General features: G+C 33.7%; 2 protein-coding genes across 7 annotated transcripts; one reads left to right on the top strand and one right to left on the bottom strand.

Moving 5' to 3' along the window:
* Positions 1 to 1,067: 1,067 nt before the first annotated feature.
* LOC109810059 (uncharacterized) lies at positions 1,068 to 8,556 on the top strand. Of its 4 annotated transcripts, none has more exons than XM_020373425.3 (11): positions 1,068 to 1,314; positions 1,994 to 2,101; positions 3,083 to 3,268; positions 3,362 to 3,473; positions 3,554 to 3,587; positions 4,911 to 4,951; positions 5,091 to 5,125; positions 5,211 to 5,363; positions 5,509 to 8,000; positions 8,123 to 8,212; positions 8,339 to 8,556. In XM_020373425.3, the coding sequence occupies exons 2-11, from the start codon at positions 2,031 to 2,033 to the stop codon at positions 8,404 to 8,406; spliced, it is 3,282 nt and encodes a 1,093-aa protein (XP_020229014.1). In that variant the 5' UTR covers positions 1,068 to 1,314; positions 1,994 to 2,030; the 3' UTR covers positions 8,407 to 8,556. The 4 variants fall into 4 exon arrangements, with proteins under 4 accessions (XP_020229014.1, XP_082932576.1, XP_082932575.1 ...); XM_083076450.1 differs by having other exon boundaries at positions 4,911 to 4,978; positions 8,141 to 8,212; XM_083076449.1 differs by having other exon boundaries at positions 4,911 to 4,978; positions 8,138 to 8,212.
* A 595-nt stretch (positions 8,557 to 9,151) lies between these two features.
* TPR9 (Tetratricopeptide repeat (TPR)-like superfamily protein) lies at positions 9,152 to 24,050 on the bottom strand. Of its 3 annotated transcripts, none has more exons than XR_003805164.2 (16): positions 23,791 to 24,050; positions 23,580 to 23,714; positions 23,311 to 23,397; positions 22,912 to 22,983; positions 22,200 to 22,398; positions 19,675 to 19,793; positions 17,108 to 17,497; positions 16,872 to 17,006; positions 16,519 to 16,659; positions 15,620 to 15,775; positions 14,473 to 14,685; positions 12,300 to 12,460; positions 11,962 to 12,076; positions 11,264 to 11,344; positions 10,696 to 11,106; positions 9,152 to 9,489 (listed from the first exon to the last, which is right to left on the bottom strand). XR_003805164.2 is itself a non-coding variant. In XM_020373430.3 (16 exons), the coding sequence occupies exons 1-15, from the start codon at positions 23,917 to 23,919 to the stop codon at positions 10,894 to 10,896; spliced, it is 2,346 nt and encodes a 781-aa protein (XP_020229019.1). In that variant the 5' UTR covers positions 23,920 to 24,050; the 3' UTR covers positions 9,152 to 9,489; positions 10,849 to 10,893. The 3 variants fall into 3 exon arrangements, 2 of the variants coding, with proteins under 2 accessions (XP_020229019.1, XP_020229017.1); XM_020373430.3 differs by having other exon boundaries at positions 10,849 to 11,106; XM_020373428.3 differs by having other exon boundaries at positions 9,152 to 11,106.
* Positions 24,051 to 24,651: the final 601 nt, after the last annotated feature.

Genomic DNA, 24,651 nt, shown 5'->3' with positions numbered 1-24,651 from the left:
ACAAACGCATAAGCTATATTTATTAGCTTTAAAGAGAACACGAAAAATTACTTCACCAACTTGCAATTAAACACGCTACGCTACAATTAATAGGGAGAAACAAATCATTCAATTAAATGAATCCGTTTGATATCGATTTGTTAGAATACATGTTACTTGACGAATTAAATATAATTGTTTTAAATCTAATTTTAAAAATTCATGAGACAACACAAATCAAAATCAAGAAGAAATAGAAATGACAAAAACTCGACTTTTTATTGCCCAATAAATTAGCACAGATGTATTAAAATTAGAAAAATAATAGAAAGGCCAAAGCAATTTTACATGTATAATCCCAAAGGGTAATTTAAGAATCATTTCCATAAAAAACTAAATCAAGTTAGGTGATTTTCTTTAAAGCGAATTCGGTGTTTATTGTAGATAAATATGGGAAAAGCTTTCGCTATTTGTCGAGTTGATAGAGCACGTACTTTTTTTTGCTAACATGGAGACGACGAGAGGGACAAGATATATAGACGGATTTGTACCAAAATACAGAGAGACATTTATTTTGTTGAAGTTGAGGGCATGCATGAACATGATGCTGATGCACACACGTAAATTACCGACAATAGACAAGTTATCTTATGAGAGTAGATACAAATTTCAAATTTGACGAGGAACGTGTGTATGTGTGGATCTGGAAACCCAATGCACGCACGCGTGTTGTGCATATGGTTGCGGTGTGAATTGTCGTTTATTCTCTCTTAATTTCTCAACCCAATCTTTGTCACACTTCTAAATAACCCACCCAACCACACATTCCCATCCATCAATGCAACATATAATAGACCCACCAAACTCAAGTACCCGACCCAAATGCAATAACAATTTTTATTTTTTTATAACGATGATGTTATTGTTAATTGTTAATTTAATAATATAAATAAACAATGTAATTAAATCGAAAGAATACCAAAATAAATAAAAGTAATGTTTATTATTTTTCTTTCTCGGAAAGAAAAGTGCGTGAGAGGCACGCGTGACGAAGGAAGCATATTTGTTTGATGGAGTAGCGTGTTGAGCAATAGTTTAGTGTAGTGTAGTGTAGTTGAGTTTTTATTTTACTTGCGCGGACCACAACTCTCTCTCTCACACACACACACACCACTTTCCTCGCTCATCACTCATTGCTCATCTCGCAGATTCAAATTCACGCACACACTCACTCACACTCGTCGCAAAACCTATTTCTCTGTTTGGCTCTGATATAAAAAGCAAAACAACAAAACTCGTTTTCAGATCTCAAACGGTAGTTAGACGAGGCGAGAGGTAAAATGTTGTTCAAATGTTGGAAGGCATTTCGCTTGCGCTATCTTATTGTTCAATTGCTATTGCTCGTTTTTGAAGAATCCAACTTATGTGCTTCACTGCAATTTTCTCTGAGATTTATCTTATCTTTTTGTTTTGTTTTTGATAGAGAGTGCATGTGGCGTGCTAGATCTGACTTCAATGCACGCATATCTAGTTGTTTCGTTTTCTCTCTTGATCTGGATGTTACTTTTTCATCGTAACCGCGCGTCGTTTCATTATTATCTTTCAGAACCTTTTTCTTTTTTTTGTTTTCCTCTGTTTGTTTCTTTGCGTTGTTTATTATTCTATATTCGTTTTCCAGAAATGAGCATTTCTGTGTTTTTTTTTTGTCTATAGTAATGATGTAGAATAGAAGAGTGTTTTCTGATAATCAGAATGTCATATTTGAAAAAAGACATTTCATAAGTTTTTTTTAGCAGTTTTTGTTTACATTGTGTCTTTTCGATCGTTGTTCTATGTTATATTTAATTGTTGCGTAATTTCTGTGTGTTACTATTGCGGATGGTTTAGTTGCATGGATGTGATGGCTGCTGATTAGTTCGCTATCTCTGGTTCCTTTTGTTGAGGGGTGAAAGTTTTGAGTAAATTCAGAGTGAAATTCAGCATTTATTTTGTCTGCTTACTATTTTCCTTTCAGGTTCACTTTCCTTTGGTTTTCATCTAAAGTTTTGGAAATGGAAGATGCGATAGATGCTACTGCATCTTTGGATTATGCTTCAATTCAGGTTTTTCCTAACCAAAACAGGTTAGCTCTGATGTTCCATTTTGTAACAATTTCTCACATGCTTATTTTTAATATTATTTTATATAGTTCTTTGAAAGGATTTCTTATCATCCTTTTCGAAGTTCTTTTCCTCCCTTCTCTTCTCTGTAATAGTTTTTCTATTATATACAGAGGGAAAAAAATCCTTATCATTTTAAAGTAAAAACCCTTCTCAGTAGTTGACTTTAGTTGCAGAATGTGACAATACTGTAACTGAATCAAAAACTTGGAGGCATTTAAGATTTTTGAGGAAATAGTATTAGTCTATATGTATGTTTCTATTGTTGAATATATGCAAAGATGAGTAGAAAACAGAAATGAAGAAACAAAAGGCATCATTTTACTGAAATCGAAAAGGATGATGTTTCTGATGTCCTTCTTTCAAGAATTTCATAATGGAATCTATTCCGTGCCAGAATTCCAAATTGAGTCCTAATCAAAAAATTTAATATCCCAGTGAAAATTCCTTATTTCAGTTCCACCTCTAGCTCCAATCCCATCATTGAAAAGGGTTTTATCATTTTTCACCGAGGCTAAAAAAGACCTATAAAATAAAACATGAATTATTTTTCCTTTCAAATCTTAATAATAGATGATATCATTAATTATCCTGCATCGTTTTTGCCCGATTTTTACTTAAATTTCTAATGTATTTTTTTTTCTTTCTAAAAAATGTTATGAAATTGAAGAATATAATGATTTTATTGTCTTAACACTAGTGTAGTTGTTGTCTGACATATGTCCTTACATCTTAGAAGCAGGATTGTTCTAATATATCATTGACACACCATTGTGTTTATCTAATCTATTAGAGTTATTATGGTTTCCTTTGCTAGGTAGTTCTTCCATCAGTACATTCAATTGTACAGAGAGTAGTTTATGCTGAATCTGTTCCTCATGTGAATGTTATATGTTTTGTTTTTCCTGCTTATTTACATATTTCTCTCCACGGTGGTGGGATAGGTATGAGGCATTTGTCTGTAAAGGGAAACAATTCGATAAAGTGGCAGCTGGAGATTTGGAACATTTGTTGCCTCATTTACCTGCAATAAATGATTTGTATGCTGAAGGGTTTGATGCAAACTTTGATCTTAAGTTACCAGAAAATCTGCATGGTGCTGAATGGTTTTCAAAAGCAACCGTTAAGAGGTTTCTATCAAATAATGGTTCATTTAATTTTCCTTTGTGAATTGTGTATATTTATAGGAAATCCTTACTAGCTCTAATATTATTTTTCCTTAGGTTCCTTCATGTTGTTAGTTCACCGGATTTGATAAATGCCATCAGTGGTATCCTGGATGAGATGTCTCAGTTGGAGGATTCAAAGAAATTTCATGTTTCTTTATATGGGAAGGTGATACTCTGTCTTTCAATAAATCAATACTGGTATTGTATGTGTGTAGTTTCTGATTAATAGTTGTCTTTTAAAATCAGGGCCCTCAGGATCATCTTGAAAGTGGGGAAAGAGGTAATTTTCACTAAATTCTATATAGTTTGGTTCTTGATTCTTGTCTGCTACCACCAACCAATAGGATATTTTCATTTTCTCTATATTGCAATCAAAGACACCTTACAGGGTCTGGCTTCTGGGTAAATAATAGATGACATAGAAGCTTTGACATCCTAATACCCATTCTTAAAATGTGGGTTTGAACTTAATTTAATTATACAAAATCGGCTTTAAAGGTGAGGGTTTTTCCCAATATACCCCTTCATGTCCAACACTATTGAGTTTGGTACGTAGATAAATGATGAGTGATCATTTTTAATGATCTAGACAAAACTTAGGTTTTTCTCAATATCCATGAAGGCTGAAAACAAGAGTGTAGCGAGATAGATGGCCTTGGTTTAAGACATCATATAATTGAATTTGCCCGCCATGACTATCTGTAGCTGTGATGGAATTAATTTTATGGATTTACTAAATAAGGCATTTGCTATATCTTAGTCCTGCGAGGTATTTTGGTTATTTATACCAACATGGAAGCTCAGATAATGTTTTGTCTTTCTTTCAATTCAAAGGATCTAGTGGCTGCTTTTCCTTGAATGCTTGGTCTTTTCCTTTTAATGACTTTTTCCTCATTATATAACCGAGAATATTTTGTAAGGACTGAATCACAAGCCATAGATGACTGTTATGTTCATGCTTTTAAAAATATATATATATATATATATATATATATATATATATATATATCCCAATAACAAACGGGATTATCCATTGCCCAGTTTTAACTTTTTTGATGTCATGCCAAGCAATTTCTAGTTGTATATAGTCGTAGTCACTTCAATCTCTGATATTTGTTGTTAGCATGGGTTTCTTATGGGTAGATGACTGTCATTGTTCTGGAGCATATGACAAGTAAATCATTAGTCAAATTGATTTTGATATTCTCTCTCTCATAGGATGAAATCACTCCGGTGACACTACTTAAGGCTTTAGAAGAAATATTATTGTTTATTAAAGAGAAGAAGGAAAGAGTATAAAATTAAGAGGACAAGATATACTTTTTGATGAAGACAAAAAAAAAAGGGACAGACAAGCATATTAAAACAATAAAGTTCTCCAATCCCATTGCAGATTCTGAATCAAACACGTCAAACAAACTACTCCATATGATATTGTAGATTATATGGAAGAGTTGGTGACTGGGTATCTGTTAGGTTTCTAATATCTTTTATATAATACTGATTATTATTTTTTGTGTGTCATGAAAAGCTTTCTTTACTTTTATTTAAGATACCATTGATCTCTATAGTTTCTGTTGATTTTAATTTGCACTTCTGACAGATGGTAACTATAGCTCTCATGTTGAAGCACCAACCTCCAAAGTAATTCCTTTTCTCCAATGCTTTAGAGTGGGTTCATTTTGCAAATTCATTCACACTATTACCAATAAAGCAACTTACTCTTTATCTAGTTTTTATTTGATTGTTATATATACACTAACAATTTATTGCATTTTTACAGCCTGAAGTTAACATCTTGTCATCCGATGCTTCAAAGTATGTTCTTGTGATTGTTACATTACTTTTAGCAGATATAGATTGGCTGCACGCACTATTAAGCTTTCTGAAAATATACTGCCAGGAATGAATTGTTACGAGCAATGGATCTAAGACTAACAGCTTTGGGCGACAAGTTAGCTGAAACTTTTAACAAGGCCACTGGTGTTACATGCTCCCATGAAGATCTGGCTTATTTGGCCAAATTTTCTCGACATTTTGGTGCCACTAATATAGAGTAAGTTTCAGAAAGATTTATATAATTATGTTATTGGCCTGAAGAATGTATGATTGCAAGTTCTATATTGCACTTATATATCTTTTCAAACATTGCTAAGCTAGCTGTTAAGCATGTTTTCTATGGACTGTGTTCATGATCTCAGGCATTCTTTATGCAAGTTTATAGAACTAAACCAAAAGAGCCCGGATGTTGGTCCCCTGAGCAATGAAACAACTTTGCACTCATGTGATGTGGCAAAAGATGATACAATCAAGGCTGTCAAAAGCCTTCAGATTTCCAAACCATTACATTCAGATGCACCGGTTAAGTATGGTGTTTCACCAGCTAAAGTTGCCCAAATTGAGAGACGCAGTTCCACAGAAAGCGAGGAATCTTCCAACTCTAGTGATGAGGATCAAACATCTGCTGAGAGAAGCCGTTCTCTGGTAAGATCTGCAACACCCAGAAGGTCAGCATCCCCAATGCGGAGAGTTCAAATAGGAAGAGCTGGACCCCGCAGAGCTGCTGCATTAACTATCAAGAGCCTCAACTATTTTCCTGGCAGAGAGAGGCCAATATCATTTAGAGATGCTGCTGAAAATGACTTTGAAGGGGAATTATCTGAACAACCCAATAAGAAGTCAGAAATTGATGTAAGGAGGATAACTGTACAAGATGCCATCAGTCTTTTTGAAAGCAAGCAGCGGGATCAAACTGCAGATATTCAAAAGAGGAAGTCATTAGCAGATGTTTCTGTTGGTACAAATAAATCTGTCTTGAGAAGATGGAGTGCTGGTATGGGGGAAACCTCTGTTCAAGACCAGCCAGAACTCATTCCTGAAGTTTCTGTTCCAGTTACTTCTAATGATTTTTTACATCCTGAGATTCCTAAAAATTCAGAATTAGATGTGGTGTCTGATTTTATTACCGAAAGTCACAACAATAACGAGACCACTGATCATGATGTAAAACCAGAAAGACAGGAAAATGTAGGTTCATACACTGTAGATAATCCAGATGAAACCAACCAAACAGTAAAAGAGGAAAGTATCAAAAAGTTAGCAGCATCAGCAGAGTGGAATCAACGAAAGCAAGAAGAGTTCAACCAAATTCTTAAAAAAATGGTTGAAAGCAAGCCTGTTTTATTTGGGAAGGCCCAGCCAAGCAAAAACCAGAATATTTCATTTGAGCAGAGAGGAGGTTCTTATGATAATTATAAGGAAAAACGGGATGCAAAACTTCGAGGAGCAAAGGCCGGAAAACAAATAGAAAAAGAAGCACAATTTCGACAAATGCAGCAACTACTCGATAAGAGGAAGGTTGAAATGTCCAAAAGTGTGAGTGCAAGTAAGAAGAGTTCTACAAGGTTGCCCCAAAATTCTCTTAGAAATTCAACTCAGCCTGCAAATTCCCCAAAGGAAACCACCAAACCTTCAGCTACAAAAAGGATATCATCTAGAACGTCACCCATGCCTGCTACACGTAAGTCTTGGTCAGCAACACCTTCGCCAAGGGCTGCTGGGACATCCCCTGCCAAAGCTCGTGCTGGAGTTTCATCAGCTAACAGCACCCCAACACGACGGAAGCCAGTGTCAACAACATCTGTTCCGCAACCAAGCACCCAAAGGGAAAAATCTCAGCCCCGAAACAGAAATGAGAAAGAAACTCAGACCAATAATGCCAGGAGCCTCAAAAGCATGAATGAGAAGCGGCAGCCAGCTGTCCCAAATAAGAGCAAGGCAATCAAAGCCAAAGTGATGACAGCCTCTGAAGAAGCCTCTGTTCCTAAAAAGACTAGCTTAGGTAACAAGGGAACCAAGAAAAGCAGTGTGGTCCCATTGGAATCAAAACCATTTCTACGTAAGGGTTCTCGGACAGGGCATGGAACTGCTGATCTTAACAAGAAAAAAGGTCCTCCTAAGATGGACAAATCTCAAAGAGACAGTGAAGATCTTATTGTAGATCCAGAAAGTGAGTTGGTTGTCAATAATGCTTCAGACTTGGTCAGTCAGCATTCAGATGGGGACGCAATGACCCCTAATCATCAGAATGCTGCCACAGTACCAGACCCTCAGATAAATAACCAATTGCAATGTGATGAGACAGAAAACTTGGACCAAAATCCTACTGATGGTAATGTCTTTACATACACAGAAGAGTCTTCCTTAAATATAACGAATGAAGAAGAATCAACCATATCACCTTCTGCCTGGGTGGAGACAGAAGAGGATCTGGAATTGCCCAAGCCATGTGAGGATGACACATTTCAATCTGCATCTCTGGCCAATGCTGCCCCAGTGGGATCAACTAGTCCTCGGGTTCGTCATTCTCTGTCACAGATGCTTCAAGAAGAAAGTAGTGAACCTGACACTGGCGAGTGGGGAAATGCCGAGAATCCTCCTGCCATGATATACCAAAAGGATGCACCCAAAGGCTTCAAAAGACTCTTGAAATTTGCTCGAAAGAGCAAGGGCGATACAAGTTCCACAGGCTGGTCTAGCCCATCCGTGTTTTCCGAAGGAGAGGATGATGCAGAGGAATTTAAAAATTCTAATAAAAGGAATGCCGATAATCTACTAAGAAAGGCTGCACTCAATGTGAAAAGCTATGGACAAGCGAAAAATTCAGTACATGACGGATATGATAGAAATTTAGGTACTAGTAAACTTGTCTATAGAACACTTACCATTTGCTTTGCTCTTCTCTCATGTTACCTTTCTGTTTTATTTTATTTTCCTGATCTCTTAGTCGGCTTTGCTTTTCCGATTCTTATATAGATTATTTCCATGCAGCAGGCAGAGATGATGGGAAGGGTTCTCACAAGATGCAAGAGGGACGTGATTCAGGAGCTGGTTCAACCACAAGAGGTAAGTTTTCACTGGAGACCAAGACTAGTAAAAATGATTATAGCATGGCATTGTAAATTTTCCTTTTCCACTGTTGCTGATCCTTATTAATTCCTTCCTGTTTCCTTTTGCATGTTGATGTTCCAGCATCAAGGTCATTCTTTTCTCTTTCAGCTTTTAGGGGAAGCAAGCCCTCCGAGTCCAAGTTTCATTAATGCCATGGGAAATAATTTCTGTGCGTTGATGTTATAAATTATATCGCCAAGTGGGGTTTGTTGGAATGTTGTAAATTCATTAAATCGTGTCGCTATTTCAATACATTACCCGAAAATTATAATTCATATTATCCGGCCTTCCCTTGCAAATTTTCCTATAGCTGGATTCTTTGTTTTAACGTTGTCCCGGACGTTCATTTCATGGTACGGTGCTGTCACTTCCAAATATTGATCATTGTATTTGTAGATAACTGGATTGTAGTTTTCCCTCTGAATTCATAGCTTTTATCCATGACCCTTGACAGGGTAGTCACGAAGAGACTTGTCATTTTACATTATGACGAATGCTTCAATATACAAAAACAGTACTGAATTTTGTTTTTATAAAATCTAATGGGTCAAAATTATATTTAAACGAATAATTAAAATATATGGGACTAATCATGTAGTCTTCAAGTAACATTTAATCTTGATCTATAAAGTATGAGTGAGGCGCTTAACTTTTGAAATAAGTCACCCACGTTTACTCCATTCATAAAATTGCCCCCTTCATATTTTTGGATAATGTTTTTCCTTTTGGATAATATGTAGGAAGTTTACGGGGATGAAACATTAATAAAGGTGTAAAAATAGATTATACGAATTTGATAAATCTCTACATGCACACATCCCCAACACATAATCTGGGCACAATAAATCTTATGCTCTTTCATTTTTGATTCGAAAGTATGAGAGAGGAAAGGGGTAAGAGAAGTAAATTTACCATTATATACTTAGAAAATTAAATAAAATCATGAAGATAATTTAATCCAATTAATATAAAAATAATTCGCTCACTCAAATTAGCCACAAATGAGTAGATATATTTTCACCTTCTCGTGGCCTCCGACCAAATACTAAATCTGCAGATTATCGGATACTCCATTGTGTTCTAGTGGGTGAATCTGCAGATTATAGGGTACTACCTCAGTCAGCAATTCAGGTTAAAGTGAGTGACTCGCTAAGCAGCTTTGCTTAAACATCCCCTTTCAAACAGAATATTTTCTTCAATGTCACTCCCTTCAAAGGTGACATACCCATTGCCTGCACCGCGTTTTAAGATGAACACAAAATGGAACAAAATAACAAATGTATTAGGAAATTAAAAAAAAAAAGTAATAATAAAGAGAAACTCAACAATCAGTCCCAAGAAAAATGAAAATAATTGGAGGTAAGCCGATCAGAGACTTGAGTCCCTTGAGATCAAACTCCACACGGGTTCATTCTACACCTCGCTCTCGATCTGTATAATGATGAAAATAATGCACTCAAATTTCTTCAAAGGACTTTCATAGGCTTGGTAAGTAACCAAATCTCAATTGATGTACCCTTAATAGGCATGCAAGAATCAAGTATTTTCTATGGGTTAATGGATCAGAGGAACAATTTCAGGCAGGGAAGAAAAGAAAAAATCAAGAGGCAACAAATATTGAATATCAATTCAACAGTCCTTCAACGAGAATCACCCAATAATCAAATTCCTTACTGCACCAATTCCCAATTCTTTTAACCTCTGCCATTGATCAATCTATCATAGTCATTTTCTTTACCAGCTTTACTTTCCTTCTATTTTTCCCCCTCATTTTTTCTTCGTTTTCTAGGATAGTTTCAGAACTATTGCCATCCCACTTGTTTTCTATTCCCAGATTATCTGAATAGCATAAGGTTTGGAATCTGTTGTTCAATTAATCCCTGTGGCTTAACGGGTGACAAGTATACTTGTATTAAGTGCAATTTACAAGCATCATATAACTAACGTATCTTTCACTTATCTAAGTCTATCAAGAAAGAGAATGTGAAAAAATCCTGCTAGCCTCTCCATCAGTGCTAAGCTGCACAATTTGTCAAGAATCCATTCCTACAGTTTTTCTCCATAATCTCAACCCCTATAGCATCTCAACCGTAAAGCTTTGCACCATATGCTTTAAAAATCAGCACATTAAATATAATCATCAAAATTACACGATCTCCTACATTTACTGTTCCCCACTTCATGAAACTAAATTAATAAAAATTCTAGGTTCGGTGTTAGTACTAGCAGGTATAACTGACCGCAAATTAACAACTTTCTTTGGGAACCAAAGCTATAACATGAAAAGTAATTATTGATACTCCTTGTAACTAATTGAGGTTTCATCAACTGATATCTCAAGACAATGTTTCAAATATATCTCCTCCCCTTTAAATTTTTTATTAATCTATATCAATAAGAACACATGTACTTAAAGAGAGAGCAGTTAGAGAACACACCTGACTGACATTAGTTCAAAGCCTCATTCTTATTTTATGAACAAAACATCTCGACTATCAAATAGCTTGGATGAGATTTGAGTAACCTTTCTCGAGTATATCTTTCATATCAAATGACCCGTCATTTAAGCCGAGATTGACAATTATACTCACATTTTATAGCTCACTTTGTTGGAAAAACATTTTATTGGAGAGACTTCAGTGAAAATTGTTCAATTTCTCTCCTCTAAGGTATTGAAGATAAGGGAAGACCAAGTCTGCATGAAGTCCATAATATCGTGAGAAGATATCATCTATTTGATTTATGCTGTCCACAGCAGTATCATCATCCAAGGAAAGTTGGATAGAAGAAAGCTTCACAAGTTCATAAGCAATAACAATATCATCAGTATCATATAGCTTCTTCAGAATCTGCAACAGAACAAAATACTTATTAGTTCCCATTGTAATGTTTTTCAAAGTTCATACAGTTAAGGGAAGTTAGTGTATGGGTAGAAAAGTGGGGGGTATATGTGTAATCTCACGAAACTTCAAGTGATATATATGTAATTTACTCTAAAAATTTTACCTGGACAGATGCTTTACAGTGCTCCATAGATAATTGTAATTCTCCTGCAAAACATAAAGCTTGGGCAATGTTGTCTTCTGCCTGCAGCAGCATATCATGTTCAGGGAAATGGAAGTCGTTATATAAAAAACATAACAATTGTTTGTCTATCAGTCTATGCTCTTCAATAGTTACACGAGTTTCACCAATCCAATTATTGAGAGAGATTGGGAGCTGGGTATTCCCAAGCATGTGAATAGTAATATTATCTTCATAATCATTCGAACCTAGTTTGAGATCAATCAAACATTCCTATAGTTGATATTTACATTTACTCTGAAAAGCAGATTATATATTAAACAAAAATGATGCTTGAGTTGGGGGATGAGAAAGATAGAAAGAAAGAAAAAGTAATAGATGTAAGGGAAAAGGAAAAAAGAGATAGAGCTGTAAGATGGGAGTAAAAAATGGCATTTGAAAAATCAGGGTTGTATTTAAAATGGAGTAATTATTTGAAATATTAATTTGTTTTTAAAACTTTTATATGCTTGATGTATCTCATGATTACTTTAATTTCAGATTGGTTAGATTCAATGCTTACGAAGTTATTGAACAGTATGGGTATTCCAAGACTACCCCCCAAAACACACCTATTAGCAGAAACATAAAAACTATAATTAGAATGGAGGAGTTTTAAAGTGCAGGAGGCTTAAACTCACCTCTGCAATAAGCTTGTTGTATGCATGCAAATTTAATCTCAGCAGATGAAGAGATCTCAAAGCATCAGAAATAGCAATACTTGAAATTTCTTTTAACAATATTGCATCCTGCAACCTGTCATTTCCATATTTGTAAAGTGCTCAAAATTAAGCAGTCATCTATTATTTAAAATTGGAGGATTTATCAAGTTAGCTCCAAATTGGGAACTATTCAAGAATAGCTGTGAATCCGGTGATTCTTTTATTTTATTATTTTTTTTGAATCCTGTGATTATATTCAGAGTAAAAGGAAAGTTGAACTTCATGATGAGATTAGGGCCGAATTGAACAGTGCATACCTTTTCATGCATACTAAAGCTTTATCAACTGCAGCATGTGAAGCCTCCAAATCACAGTAAGAACCACATTTCAAACAGTATCCAGGTCGAATATGAACAGAGGCACCATTTTGTTTGAAGACATGAAGACCTACTTCATAAATGTCATCATTCTTGTCAACCTGAAAGAGCGAAGGGTTTTTAAATGGGAAAAAAAAATCCCTGATAGAGAGAAAACATTGTTGATAGTGTCATAAGTGTATTACATCTCTATTTGATACTCTTGAGATTTTTTCTGTAAATAAGCGTGATTGCATAGTTAATCTGTTTTCTTTTGTTTAGCCTATTTTAGATAGTTTCTTTTTCTTGTATATTCTTTCACTACTTTAGGAATTATTCTCAGATAGTCTTTCCCTATTTTAGGATGACCAATTTACTTATTAGTCAATTACTTCATGTAATTTCCTATATAAAAAGAGGAATCCCTGTACAGTTAATCAATCAATAATATTCCCCTTATTTCAACTTACATGCATCATTACTATTCAAGTTTCCCAACCCTTGAGCAACTTATGTGACAGCAGGAAAATGCTAAGTCGCTCAATAAAAGTGATTTGATAAAAAAATAGTAATTGGCAGAATTGCCAATTCATAATATTATCTAGTAAACAGCATCATAAATATGGATAAATCAGAAAACCCAATTACTCCAAAATTTAACTACATTTAATTCATGGTTAGGTAGACACTTTCAGAACCCTGCCAAGAATAGAAGTCAGAAGTAAGACACTGCTTAATATTCAAATACAAAAAAGAATTACTGTGACACATGAATTATTTGCTTATGTTGTAGCACATGATTTATTCAGATTTTTTTCTCTTATTTTTACATTCCCTCTATTATGTACAGATTTGTAGCCTAATAATACTAGGTCAGCGTTTAATATTAGGTCTATATTTGTAGTATTTAGTTGCTGTATGGATCATCAGAAATACTATTCAGTTTTTCCATATTTCAAGTATTATGTTATACATCTCAATCACTATAATGGTTTCAGTATTGTTAAGGTGATTAAAAGAAAATCAAAACAAAACCACACAATTTAAACTTTACCTACATTTATAAAGCAAGAACAATAGTAATTCAGTATCTACAATTGCTAGAATGTCCCTCTAATTGGCTTATGTTACAGATATTGTGAATATATTACAGATATTGTGGATACATATATTATAGTTATTATCTTCACTATCAATTAGGGATATGATTAGATTAGTTTCCATAATATTAGAGATTAGTATCTCTATCATTTATTGTATTTACTCTATAAATAAGATTGGTATGTGTACAACAATACACACAATTCCTGAATCACAACATGGTATCTAGATCTTAGGTTCTTTTCTTTTAGAATATATTTTTTCTCTCTTCTTGCAAAGGCCCTCGCTGCCACCTCCAGCAGCCGCCGGCCGCTGCGCCGGCGGCTGCTGCCTCCAGTCATCGCACCGCTGATTGCCTCCTTCGGTTGCTACCTCCAACCGCAGCCTCCGGTCGTCGTGTCACCGGTTGCCGCGTCGCCGACCGCCACCACTGGTCGCTGCCTCGGGTCGCCGCGCCGGCAACCGCCGCCTCTGGTCACCGCGCTGCCGACCACCGCCTCTAGTCGCTGCCTCCAGTTGTCCCCTCCGACCGCCACCTCTGGTCGCCACGCCATCAACAACCGCCGCCTCCGAACTCGCTTCCGGTTGCCGACTCTAACTGTCGCTTTTGATAGCCGTCTCCGACCGCCGCTTCCAGTCGCCGCCTCCGACCGCCGCATCTGGTCGCCAACTCCGACCGCCACTTCCGGTCGCCGCCTCCAACCATTACCTCCAACTGCCTTCGGGGACCAGTTAGCAGATGTGTTCACAAAATCGCTTAAAGGACCTCGAATTGATTACATTTGTAACAAGCTTGGTGCATATGATATATATGCTCCAGATTGAGGGGGAGTGTTACAGATATAGTGAATATATTACAGATATTGTGGATACATATATTATAGTTATTATCCTCACTATCAATTAGGGATATGATTAGATTAGTTTCCATAATATTAGAGATTAGTATCTCTATCATTTATTGTATTCACTCTATAAATAAGATTGGTATGTGTACAACAATACACACAATTCCTGAATCACAACAGCTTACATTGTCAGTAACAGGGAAGTGCTTGATTTTATGCTTTTCACAGTCAAGTGCTCTGCTTTCCAACACTGCACCAGAACAATTTGGATTGACACAATGGAAGGCATTGAACACAACGTCAGATAGATTAACTTCGGAACAACCAGTACACTGACAAAGAAACCCGTACTCATCTTCAAGAAAATTAAGACGATCTTTACAATCCCACAACCCAACCTGCAAAACATAACTGTATATTGAACAATTGAAAAAAGGTATCTTTGACATTTGAAAGTATGAGTAAATCACTTTTTTTTTTCCTGGTTTTGCTTTCTTTTGGGTGTAGAAGGAACAGAGAACCTGAACCCACATGTCATACAAATACAATTCCAGAACCAGTAACCAGGGAGGTATGCAAAAGCCTAACAAACATACTATAATCACCTAAAACTGGTTAGACACAATGCTTGGTGTAAATGTCAAGTGAGACTTCTATGAGAATAAGTTCATTTAATCGGTACATGATTATTTTATCATTCACTTTTATTTTAAAAGGAGAACAGCTCCATTCTTTTTCTACTGTGAGAGGATCTGTGATTGCAAGAATCTTCTACTAGTGGGCTTAGGCTTGTACTAGAAGTTATAATACTAGCACTTGCCCTAATTCTTAATTTATTAGTATAAAACAGATGTCTCTGTATAACGTAATTCACATGATATAAACCAATTATTATACTATTTCAAGCCTCAGTTTTGCCTATCTGAGCAATAGTTACCCCTCAAAGCCATCATAAATAACCATAGAAAAATTCATGTAATCTTGTTCTCTTGAGATTTTGGAATTGGTTTGTTGACAAGGCAACAAAGCCTCTTCAATTAAGTTGTCAAGAGCTCGATCCATTCAACTCCTATTCTTTCTAATTAAATTAATATTTCACAACAAAGTTTGGTGTGGCCTTGTTTTGTCTATGGCTAGAGCACAAAGGGAGTTTACGCGAGGAGGCATGTTTGAGATGAAAATATAACTAACTCTTTAACAGCTCAAGCTAAGGATGCTTGATCACTGGCATTCTTTATCAAGAAAAAAGGTATAGACATACTACAAAAGGCTTGAACAAAAACGCTGAGTAGCAATGTTAAATACAGCTTTTAATTACCAAAAGGAAGTTACCTGTGGACCATAAGACAATTCTAGCTGACACCCAGCTGCTACAACTTCTGTGGTTCGTATATAAAGAGTGCGAGAAAGAAAATATGCATGAATATTTGGTTGGCAGGAATGGTTGAATAAACTGCCAGCTTTATAAATAGCTTTACCCACTCTGACCTGGAAGAAATAAAGAGAAAACGACTTAAAACCACCAAGATATAATAGTTACTAAGAAAATTACCATCACCAATAATGTCAAAGTATAAGGAAGTGTTTGGTAGACGAGAAGTTTTTTCATGTTCAAGAATCTTGATTCTGAGAAATGACTAAAATGTGTTTGGTTGGTCATAAATATTTTTGAAAATATTTATACATTTTTAATGCATTAAATTAGAGAATAAAGGTAAAGTGAAATTTTATCGCATTAAAACTTTTTCTTTTAACTTGGGAAATTTAGATTCTCACTTCTCCCATGAAATAATTGTGAGAAATCTATATAAAAAAAACAATGTTTCATGGAAGTGTTATTTTTTAAATAACAAACCAAACATGAAAAACTAATATTCTCAATTTCAGATTTTTAGGAAATTAAATTATTTGTGTACCAAAGCCCCCTAATAGTAGGACTTGCTATGAGGTTCACAAGTAAATACAGAATAAGGAAAAAATCGTATAAAAAAATGATGCAATACAAGTTAATTTTAAATTCTATGCACTGTCAAAAGTGTAATGATTTTTACAATGTCACCCATTAGAAATCATCTCAAGTATGACTTTTAAAGTAGTTAATAGTTATTATAAAAGTGAACAAACTCACCGTTCATAGCAATTTGTGATTGAAAGACAACATAAAAAAAATCCTTACACTATCAATGCATTATAATTAAATTCTAAAAAATATGTGCAGCAAAACATCTTACCTGTTCTACAGTACTAGTTAAATGCGTGTTGGACTGAAATGGAAATTCTCCAAAATGACCAGATAGTCCATGAGTGTCTATTGATTTTAAACGAACAACAGTCATACAATTCACTTTAATTTGAGAAATAATTTCGACAACCTGCATTAACAAAAGAAGATGAAACTTGAATATGATTGTTTTAATTCAAATACAATAAAATAACAAAATAAATTACATTCTTCAACAATAAGTGCTCCATCATATTGGAAAAATGTTTACACATGGTGTATGATGGTTCTGTAATAGCTGCTAAGAGTAGAAGTACAAATAGACATTCACATGCGTATGCACACACACAGTGCCAAAACAACCTGTGATATGGAGACTCCGTCTATGGAAAACATAGTTCCACAAGAGTGTTGAAGACAATTTAATAACACAATGGCAAATATATGTGAATCCAATTTGCTTTCAGCTGGCATATGTTTGTAACAATGAGAAAGCTCCTGCGTGAGAAGGATAGAAGCCATAAGCATGCAACTACTCATAATCAAATGACTATGACACAATCAACTAGACTGAAAAACTGCATGCATTTAAAATGTACCAGCCTTTTCACAAAGTTTACAATATCTTCAGATGTGCACTTTGGCAAAAATCTTGCTAGTATTCGGCCAGCCAAAACTATCTCAGACGGCAGTACCACAGGCCAATTTACACCTTGACATTCATGTTTATGTTCACTAATATCCTCAATTTCTTCTTCAGAATCATTGCATTGAATAACTTCAGCAACATATTCTCCAAGATCGGTGGGTAAGTTTTTAAAAATACCATTATTTTCTGGGTGAATCCTGAACATTTTCCCACCTGCCCGTATCTGGCATTGGTGGGAGCAATATAATGGTATTGAACATGATATACAAGGAACTCTGTCAGCAGGTAGGTCATTCAAGCAATAATGGCAATGAGTTTCACGACATTGCTTTAGTATTATCTGCAGGATAAAAAAACTATCGAGTTATCTTCCCAGAAAAGAGTTTGTTTTCCTAAAGAAATACACAGAACAGGAAAACAATTTATCCATTGACCTCAAGAAGACTGAGGATTCATGTTTACAAGTTAAAGCTACTGACAACAAAAATCATGCCTATCATTAACCAACTATACTAAAAGTTTTTCTTAGGTGAAGACACATGAATGGTGTGGTATTAGTTTTACATTTCTGACACACCCCTGAAAACAAGAGCCCTTTGGACTCAAAGCATAAAATAATGCACAGGCCCACCACTTTGTTGAAATTCAACTTTTACTAGAAGAATGGGGCAGCAAGGATCAAACTCTAAATCACCTGGCTATAGAGGTTTTGATACCATGTCAGGTACAAAGCTTAAGTTGTAAGATGAAGACACATGGATGATTTTACATTGGCTCAAAAAATAGTGAATATAAGTCAATTATATATATAATATAGATGACAAGCTGTTGTAAAAAACAGAAATGTCTTATGGGATCTAAAATTATCTTATTTAATTTTTTATAATCTTTATCCTTTTTTATTTTTTACCTATTTATCTCTAAGTCACAATTTCCTTATTTTAGGGTAAAGGACAACTAGGAAATGTAATTGGTGTGATTCAGGTTAATAAAATAAGTTTCTTTTTCAACTTGGTAGCAAAGCTCCCGATTAGCTTTGTTTCCACTGTCCACTCTGGCAGAGATTCTTGTTTGTTGTGCTGGTTTTCTATGGTTGAGTAAAAACCCATTCCTTTGTGTCTTAATGACCTGCCCAATGTTGAGTCTCTATTGACTTGATGGTCATATTATATATACAGTGGACTCAATATGTTCAGAGAAATCTTAAAAGAGTGTGAGACTAAGGTTATTTTGACCCAACTTTTTTTTCGCTTAAAAAAATAACTTTTAAGATAAAGCTAAAGCTAAGAATGTAAAAAAAAAGTAGTTGTTGGTTAAATTTCATCTTTTTTAGCTTAAAAATTCCTTTTTTAAGCTATAAATTATTTGTTCTGTTTTTTAAAAAAAACTTTATATGAAATTAGTTATTTCATACAAACAAAAAGTATATTTATGAAATAAAAAATATTATGTAAAACTATTTTAACAATAATATTAAATAAATAAAAAATATTGAAGAACAACAACTGAAACTTTCAAAAGAATCTCCTTAGTTAATATCCTACTCTTTCTTTCTCTTAATCAAAGTCTCACATTTAAGCTCCCTCCATCTTAAAAACAGGAAACAGGAAAATAATTCAGTTTTTTTTTTCCAGTAAAAATTCTTTCTCTACATAAGTTCTATTTCAACTTAGGGGTGACAAATTAATCTATTTATCTATCATCCATCCGATCCATTCACAAGTAAATCCATCTAATTTATCCAATACAATAAAAATAAATAATGGATCCGATCCAATCCATCCACTACTTTTTCAAAATCCATTGAATTATAATATACGATATTTATTGAATTGAGATTTTAAAAAACTATTTTGACATTAAAAAAAAGTCTTATGAATTTTAAAAGATTATATAAGAATATAATGACTTATAAAGAAAAGAGAGATAAATAAAATATTTCAAAAGTACAAATTATTTAATTTTTAAAACATTACTTTTATGAATGGATTGGATAACCTTCCATGAAAAAATTGTTAAGGAATAAATTTGATAGATTTTTTTTGCATTAAATGGATCGGATGGATTGAATTTTTATTTGAATTTTTAATGGATCTAAATAGATTAATGATTTATTATTTTACAATCCATTATGATCTGCCTAAAAATAATGGAAAGAAAGAAAAACAATGAGTTTTTTTTTCTTTGACAATTCTATTTGCTTACGATAGGTGAAAAACACTATCATTTATATATCGCAGTCAGAATTTTGTAAAACAATTTAACAGAAAAATAAACAGAATGTTTGGTTTACACAACAGCAATGAGATAAAGATGTTGATTGCTTCAACTGAAAACAAATAGCATAAATTGCACATGAACCTAAGTTGAAGGAGGGTCATATTTTAGCCAGAATACAAATTGAAAAACTAATTGTGCATCATCCTAAGCAGAACGAAGTCATTGAACATCACCAAAATTTGATATATAAATAAATTTATAGTTCATGATATTATAGACAACGTAGTCGTTTCTTACCATAGCATAAGGTTCTTCAGCATGAACCAAAGAACCTGGTGAAATGACACATGATGACACCATGCTTCTTCCTTTATCTTGCATGGGAACACACTGTAATTTTATCTGGGGCATCTCACCTATCACAAATGCACTAAAGCATTTTACCATCCCACCCATGAATGTGAATGCAAATGACATGCTAAATGAAAATGCATTGCAAACAATACAAACAAAATTGTTAGATTAATATGTTTTGTATTATTTATAGCAGACTAGTAAAAGCTGTTTTTTTTTTTTTGGTCTTTTACTGAGGCAGCTGACTGTCACAGGGATCTGGCATCCCATTCTTTTCTATCTATTTGCAGTCAGTAATTGTACTCTTTGAATCTCTTTTTTGATACACATACATTTATATACCTGGAACTGAGAGAAAGATTCAACTCTCATGCTCTTTTCACTCAAAGCCTTAAGTTCCAAACTGAAATGAAATGATTGAGTTGTCTCTCGATAAACTAGAAGTAGAAGTCACACTTTTTTCTCGATGATGGTAATGGAGAAGAGAAAACTGATACAATACTATTAGACAGTAATTAGCAGGCATTAGTAATTTAGTATAGAGCATGGTTTCGAAAACTGAACCAACAGTCGGATTGGTTCAACTAAAAACCAATCCTTAACCAGCTCGATTGATCCAAAAAAACTGTTTTGCATCGAATTGGTACAAAACCGGCAGAATTGGTCAAATTGATTTGAATCGGTCCAATTGAAAAAATATTTTTTTTTAATTTTTATAATTTAGTTTAAAATATTTTTAATAAAAATATATAAATTAGAATGACTTATTTTTAACATTTGTCTCATGAATATAATTTATTCATTTATGTTAATTTGTAATTTTAATATCTTTATTTTTTAGCTTATATTATATTAATTCGATACTTTTCACTCTAGATGTAAATTTGTTAAAATTTAAACTTAAATATTATATTATATATTGTTTAGAATTCTACACATACATTAAATGTTAAGAATCTATAAATAACGTTTTATTTTAATTTTAGTATTATAAAATTATATTTATTTAATATTATTTTTTTATTGATAATAATTATTATTATTATTTTATTAATACTGGTTTAATCACAATTCAACCACAATTGAATCATTGAATCTTGAACCAATGTCTAAACCAAGTTTAATGATCGATCCAGTTTTGAAAACATTGGTATAGAGCTTGACTTGGACAAAGATTCAGTAGTTATTGTGAATGTTTATCAAAGAAATAACATATTCTGTTAGGGTGAGGCTGAGAAATGTAATTATGCCTCTTTATTTTGTTCACAAGTAATCTTTTGTAAACTTTGACCATCATCATCATCATTTATAAATATAATTGTTGGTTATGTATTGATGAGAAACAATGTTATCTTTTTCAGAATCTTACTTTTGTAAGTTTTTTTCACAATTTTGATATTATTCTTTGGTCTTGCTATCAAGATTTTATAACAGGTAAAAGAATAGGAAGGTCGCACAACCTACAAACCTTATGGAAGTTTGTCGGTTCCTACATGAGTCTTTTTGTTGATATCATAGGAGAGAGCCAGAGCTTTCTTCAAGTCTTTCTGCTATTGCCTCTATGTTCTTTATCCTTCAACGATATCAACTTTTTCTACAATGGTCTTCCCTTTATCAAGGTCAACAGTCTAAGGGACAAATTTGACAACTTCAGGTTTAATAACTGCTTCTACTTCTTCTTTGAAGTCCACAATTGTCATTTTAGCAACATGGCAGTGAGGAGCTTTATCAATATTAGCTGCTTCAACAGTGTCAACAACTTCAAACAATCTTCTTGGACGTTTCATCCTGGCAGGGCTTTTGTCCCTGATTATTTTTTTTTTTTGAGCAGGGACAACTTTTAAGTTTCACTGTGATGTATTTCAGAAGAACTAAGGGTTCTTTTAGACAGAGGAATCATGAGAAGGTTCAGAAGATGGTTTAACTGTTTAAGTTCTTTTCTTTTTGGTGGTATTCATGTTTGAATTCTGATTTGGCTATAAAATTCTGAGTTCCGATTTTGGTATAAAATGTTTCACTTCAGATTTTGCTGCATATGGATGCTAAATCCCACTGATTAGACTATATATGCATATATTTTTTTTTAATATATTTTTCTTAACATATCTAAGTTGTATTGTATCTTCTTGTTTGTTCAAGAATATCCCATATCCCTGTGTATTATATCATACCTGTATCATATTAAGAATCTAGGCTACATAGGTGTTGACTCTGCAAGTCAATTAACCTATAACAAAAAGCCTGTAACAGACACCACAGCTAGAGCTTGCTAGAAGCTTCCTAGAGAAGTTATTCACGCATTAATTATACAAGTAGAGCCCCAGGTTATACTCTAACACTACACAAGATGTCACTTTAAACATACTTTAATGCTATAAGCACAATGAAACTGCACTCAACAATATCTCAATCAACTAGATAGTTCCTAGAGTTTGCAGCTCATGTCCTTAACAAGAAAAGCTTCTTACCCACAGCATTGCAGTTGTACTTCTTATCCTGTACTACCGCACTTGTACTCTTGCATTGATCTAAAAGAATTTTCAGTTCACATTCTATTTTTCTCTTCCCACTCATTGAAGGTTCCACACTCTTGGCCACATTTAGGTCGCAGATTGCACTTTTATAATTTCCCAATGAAGCATTTGCCTTCCCTCTCCTGTACCATGCCTGAGGCCAAAATAATAAATTATTAAAAGAAAATTTGAAACTAAAATTAAGTTTGCATCCATATTCTTTGCCACATCAATCTACATCAACATATTCCTAAATATTCATTTGTGCCACAACAGATATTGATCATTATGATAAAAGGAAAAAATACATGTCAAAATACACATTATTTAAAATTTATCATGTTAAATTGTTAATAACTGAAATCCCAAGTGAACCCCAATAAAGTTGCAAATATCATAATCAGGTAAAGTACAAATAAAACTAATCACATTTTTTTGTCACTAAACTCATTTATTTATACTTCCATCACGAAAACCGAGAAAAAAAAAGGATATTGATATTTCTTTAACCACTCATGAATGAATTAATCTACAAACACTCATTGCACATATCAAAACAAACCTGGTACAAATGCAAGAATTCAACACGTTCTATAATGGTGTATAACTACATAAAACAAGTAGACTCATGAGGAAAAAACAGGTAACCACTGAAGCTGATTTTCACCTTTGCATAGCTTGGACAAATCTGAAGAGCTCGAGTGCAATCTCGCAAACATTCTACTGAAAGATTCATTTTCTGCAGGAAATATACATGCATGAATACTCAATTACAGTATCAAGTCCTTAATTTAAAAATAAATAAATAAATAAAAAGTGTGTTGTTAGGGACTTTAAGCATGTTTGGGACAGCTTATAATCTTATAATTTAGCTGTTTTTTTTGGAGAAAAAAGCTATTTGTAAAATAATCCAAATTAAATATCTCAAAATCGCTTTTCATCAAATTTAGCCAAACCAATTTATTCTGATTATAATCGATTATACATATAATCGATTATTGAAATAATTTAATTTTCACAACTTTTCCAAACACACCCTTAGGGCTAACTTCAAAGTAGAACTTACATGTAATACAGTAGCACGATTGACATATAATGTTGCAACAAGATTACTTTCCATGTCACCAGTGTCTAATGGAGCCTTGCGCAATGCCTATCCATCATATTACAAGAGCAAGTAAGGAATAGTCATAAGAATGAGTGAGAATATGACTAGACCTATTTAAACCGACAATACGCAAAGCCATTATCAGCACTCTTTCAATTATACTATGAATGCACAACACATTTCAATCACCAATACAATTGAATAAAAATTAAAGCCCAAAGAAAAACCTGAGTATAGCACTCCAAGGCCTTCGCATAATCTGCATTGGAGAAGCATTGATTGCCAAGCTGCTTGGATTTGGAAGCATCGTCCTTACTCTTGCCGCACAGAGCATACTTGGGATCCGCCAGTTCAGTGATCATCTGAAACGCAACCACCGAAGAGTCGGAACAGGAAATTAGGGTTTGATTTTATTGGTTGCGAAGGGAGAAGGTTTACCTGCTGAAATGGATCGAAGTGAAGAAAGAAGCTGTGAAGAGAGGAACACGTGCTGCGAAGATCGTAAACAGTGCTATCTCCTATCGCTCGCTTCAGGGATTCTGGAATCGCAGCTTTCAGAGTCTCCATTTTCTACAACACTACTACACTCACCCAAGCAACCTTCTAAGCTTCTTTGCTTTCTTATATTCTTTTCCTCTCTTTTTTCGCCCCTAAATAAACGTTATGTTTTTGCATGCAGTCTCGATTTTGTGTTTGGGGCTTAATTTGCCATGTCAACTAATATATATAAGACAATTTTTTTTTACGTGGGTTCGACTGTTTTAGTCGTAGTTTTAAAAATCGGACTGTTCATCGAACCAGTTAAGGTATTGGGTCAGTGGGTCAAAGGTTAAACCAGTGGGTCACTGGTTGAACTGCATGACTCGATTTTTTTTATTAAAAAATATTCATATTAAATATATTTATACTTGTAAATTTTAATAAATTCATATCTTATTTTAAATTTAAATTTTTCTATCTTATTTAAAATTATTTTTATTTATTTTGTAAAAAAATACATAAAAAAATTACATGTTAAACGGTATATTAATACAAATTAAAAATATAAATAATATGTACATATATAATATGCTTGCAATTAATATCACAAAATAATATATGTAATATTTACATAGATATTGAATTATTAAATATATAATTTAAAATTAATAATATACTATAAAAGTTATTTAAGTTGTATATATTGCAAACAAATGTATTAGAACAAGTAGTCATTGTTATATTTAATAAGACTCTTTGCTTTTTCATTAAGAGATTCAATTTTCATTATTATTTTTGTGATTTATGGTCCCTTAAAAA

The sequence above is a fragment of the Cajanus cajan genome, chromosome 6, assembly GCF_000230855.2.
Source record: "Cajanus cajan strain Asha chromosome 6, NIPB_CcT2T_4, whole genome shotgun sequence".
Lineage (NCBI taxonomy): Eukaryota > Viridiplantae > Streptophyta > Magnoliopsida > Fabales > Fabaceae > Cajanus > Cajanus cajan.
Note: the sequence above shows the minus strand (reverse complement) of the source record. Positions and strands in the feature narration are given on the sequence as shown.